At 46.6% G+C, this 4,064-nt stretch overlaps 1 protein-coding gene across 1 annotated transcript in view; it reads left to right on the plus strand.

Moving 5' to 3' along the window:
* The window catches only part of LOC106816101 (peptidyl-prolyl cis-trans isomerase-like 2), a 33,534-nt gene that overhangs the window by 15,670 nt on the left and 13,800 nt on the right, over positions 1–4,064 (plus strand). The window contains exons 11-14 of the mRNA XM_014820656.1: positions 506–606; positions 1,474–1,625; positions 2,460–2,586; positions 3,134–3,196. Coding sequence (XP_014676142.1) covers positions 506–606; positions 1,474–1,625; positions 2,460–2,586; positions 3,134–3,196 — 443 coding nt within the window. The remainder of the gene's footprint in view (positions 1–505; positions 607–1,473; positions 1,626–2,459; positions 2,587–3,133; positions 3,197–4,064) is intronic.

Below are 4,064 nucleotides of genomic sequence, written 5' to 3' on the forward strand. Positions count from 1 at the left end.
AACCGATCATCGGTTACTTGGGTCCAACAGATGATCGATTACGAAATTACAACCGATTGACAACACTAATATACGTACAGTGCATATGACGCTGTCGGGTGGTGATTTAACGCTGAGTCGTTTGTTTGCTTGGCTCCTGCTTATCATGGCAGTGCATGCTATATGGTATATGGTGTACGCAATATATGTATATACACGTACAGTGTATATGACGCTGTTGGGTGGTGATTTAACGCTGAGTCGTTTGTTTGCTTGGCTCCTGCTTATCATGGCAGTGCATGCTATATGGTATATGGTGTACGCAATATATGTATATACACGTACAGTGTATATGACGCTGTTGGGTGGTGATTTAACGCTGAGTCGTTTGTTTGCTTGGCTCTTGCTTATCATGGCAGTGCATGTTATATGGTATATGGTGTACGCAATATATGTATATACACGTACAGTGCATATGACGCTGTCGGGTGGTGATTTAACGCTGAGTCATTTGTTTATTTGTTTGTTTCGCTGCAGGTTCCGAGAACGTGTGAGAACTTCATCAAGCTTTGCGAGACGGGTTACTACCGCGGCACCGTCTTCCACCGATCCATACGTAACTTCATGGTGAGATGTCGTTAGCACGACGACGTTAGCATAACGAGCAGCGATGCACAACCCTGATGGGGTGTCACTTTCCCCTGGGCGTAAAGGGAGGGTGCCGCTACGTGGCAGCACTAGTCACTTCGTACACTTCAAAGCCCAAATCTTCCACAGAAAGATTCCACAGTCATACTTCCATGCTAGACATGGCCTTATTTCCCTAACCCTAACCCTAACCCTAATCCTAACACTAGCTCTAACCCTAACCCTAACCCTAATCCTAACACTAGTGCTGCCACGTAGTGGCACCCTCCCTCTATGCCCGGGGGAAAGTGACACCGACCCTGATGCTGTTACTGCGAGCGTTTGGCACGAAAAGCCACTGCAGATGGCAGCACTGTGTTCGTGTTGCCGTAACGCATGCAGCGCAAACGCTGAGTCATTGGAATGTTTATCTGTTGACCGCTCTGTCATTGTTCTACCGTTGACAGAGACGATGATGACAGATGGTTGCTCTGTAATATATCGTAGCTACTTTGTCGGTATAATGAGTGAAAAATTAAAACTCATGTAGCACAGGTAAACATGTTTGTATGCCTCTGTCTCTCTCTCTCTCTCTTTCTTTCTCTTCCCCCCATCCATTTCTCTATTTTTTCTCTCCCCCCTGTCCCTCTTTTTCTCTTTCCATCTACCTCTCTGTCTATCTCGCCAACTTTCCTCTTTTTCTTTCCCCCCTCTTTCTCTGTCTATTTCTCCCACTTCCATCTTTCTCTTTCCCCCCTCTTACTCTCTCTATCTCTCCCACTTCCCCTTTCTCTTTCCCCCTCCTTCTCTCTCCGTCTCCCCCTTCCCTCTCTCTCTTTCTCTCACTTTCTCTCTCTTGCTGCACAGCTACAAGGCGGGGACCCGACAGCAACAGGAAAGGGAGGCGAGTCGATCTGGGGATCGACATTCCGGGATGAATTCAAGCCCAACCTGACACATTCTGGCCGTGGCGTACTCAGCATGGCCAACTCTGGACCGAACACAAACAAATCTCAGTTGTGAGCGACATTCACTCGTTTCATTTCGTTCAATCACTTGCGTTTTTACAGCCCGTACGCATTTATTATGAGTGGTGTGAAAAACTCCTGTGTCGCTCCCAGACTGCCTTCCCTTCCTCCTGCACTTTTAATTGGTCCACATTATTTTAATCACCTGGGAGCGGGGAAATACCGAAGAAATTTGTCTTGATTCTGGAATAGAAATCAATCGGGTCGCGGAAAAGCATAGAATCTGCAATTTTAATTAACCCTGGGAACTGGAAAAAGAAGAGTTGTTTTTTCAGCTGCGAAACTGGGAATGCACTCATCTCCCGTTCGCTATCAATATCGATTCACCATCCATTCTGTGTGATTTTGATTAAATTTAATATGAGTTATAATTTAATAAAATAATAAATAAAATATAATAAATTATGAGTAATCAGTTGTCCTCTAATTACTCGCGACGTAATTACTATAGATGTAAACATAGATATAGTTTAAATTATTATATATAGTGCTCGCATCGCATGTGAAAGGTCGGGGGTTCAACTCCCGGCCGGGTCATACTAAAGACTTGAACAATGGTACACACGGCTTCTCTGCTTAGCATTCAGCAAATAGAGAGAGTGTGGCAAGTTAACTCGCAGTGCTACCAGTGGACTAACCCACTACTGTAGCATTTACTGTGAAAGCAGCTGCGGGGCCTCAGGGTTACTGAAACGGAGATTTAAACATGGATATAGGTATATCTATCCCACGCTGCTGTCAGCGTCGCGTAGGCGCGTCGGACGCGTCGCTCAGCGTCTGCGCGGTTGCCACGGCGATGGACACTGACGACGCCGCTTGTTGCAGCTTCATCACGTACAGATCGTGTCGCCACCTGGATAACAAGCACTCTGTGTTCGGCCGCGTCGTCGGAGGACTGGACGTGTTGGGTTCCATGGAGAAAGTTTCCGTCGACGACAAGGACAGGCCGACGGTGCGTGCGCTGGTCGTGCTGACGTGCTGCCTCTACTACTGTTTCTCCCCCTCTCTTTCCCTCTCGCTCTCTCTCGCTCTCTCTCTCTCTTTGTCTGTTTGTCTCTCTGTGTCTCTATTTGTCTCTCTCTCTTTCTCTGTCTTTCTTTCTCTCTTTCTCTCTGTTTGTCTCTCTTTCTTTCTCTCTGTCTGTCTTTCTCTCTTTCACTCTTTCTTTCTGTCTGACTCTCTCTTTCTCTGTTTCTCTGTCTCTCTGTCTCTCTCTCTCTCTCTCTCTCTCTGTCTCTTTGTCTCTCTGTCTGTCTGTCTCTCTCTTTCTCTCTCTCTCCCTCCTTCTTTCACTCTCTCTCCCTCTTTTTATTTCTCTCTCTCTTTCTCAACAGGTAGTGCCCTGCTATACACTTGTAGAAAGAGCTACCAGGTTTACATGTTAGGCAAAGAATTACAGCCATGCAAGAGTAAATGAGTCGCATGTATGACAGTAACAGTAATGTGTAATAGGAAACAACGCAGCGATGCTGATTATATCTCACTTTTGTCGTTCACAGAAGGATCTCATCATTGAGACCACGCAGGTCTTTGTGAATCCCTATGATGAAGCTGATGAACAGGTAAGGCTAGATCTACCTGTGTAATTAATTAACAGCTAATCCTAGATCTACCTGTGTAATTAATTAACAGGTAATGCTAGATCCAGGGGCGGCGCCAGGGAATTTTGTTAGGGGGGGCGAAACTAGGGGCGTGTACATGAGCACGTCTGGGGATTTTTTTGAAATTAGACCCTTTCAGATGCGTTTTCTGCGCGTGCAGGGGGGGTCCGGACCCCCTGGACCCCCCTGTACACGCCCCTGGGAACTGTAGACTCTGATACCGTGTGCGCTTGCACTGACGGGTGGGGTGCAGGGGGTAGATTCATGATTCATCAAGCTGCGTACGCAAATTAAATATTTTGCGTAAATCTTGTGTACGCAATCGACACAGCTATTTAGTAAATTTTCGTACGATTTCGCGTACGCAAGCGAAGCCGTTTTAGGTGCGATTCATCAAGCTAAAATTTACGTAAACCTTTTATTTGCGTAACTTTACACGAGCTGACGAGGTGCCGTAAACCACTCGAAATTTCCGCAGGTGTTTCCAGCATACCGCAGCATGCATTATTTTATTGAGAAAACATTATAAAATTACTGCTCAACTAAAAATAAATAAATAATTACCATACTACACAGACAGGCGGCGCCTTTGACGCTTTTTTTTGTCATAGCTTGGCATTGTTTTCGTTATAAGCGAGTTCGTAGTTAGCCGTGTACGTGCACACGCCGTGCGCACTTGTACGTGCACACGCACGCACTTGTACGTGCACACAAGCACGCACGTGTACGTACACACGCACGCACGCACGCACGCACGCACGCACGCCCGTGTACGTACGCAAGCACGCACGTGTACGTGCACACGCACGTGTACGTACACACGCACGCA

This window comes from Priapulus caudatus, unplaced genomic scaffold, assembly GCF_000485595.1.
Source record: "Priapulus caudatus unplaced genomic scaffold, Priapulus_caudatus-5.0.1 Scaffold1285, whole genome shotgun sequence".
NCBI classification, from domain to species: Eukaryota; Metazoa; Priapulida; class Priapulimorpha; order Priapulimorphida; family Priapulidae; genus Priapulus; species Priapulus caudatus.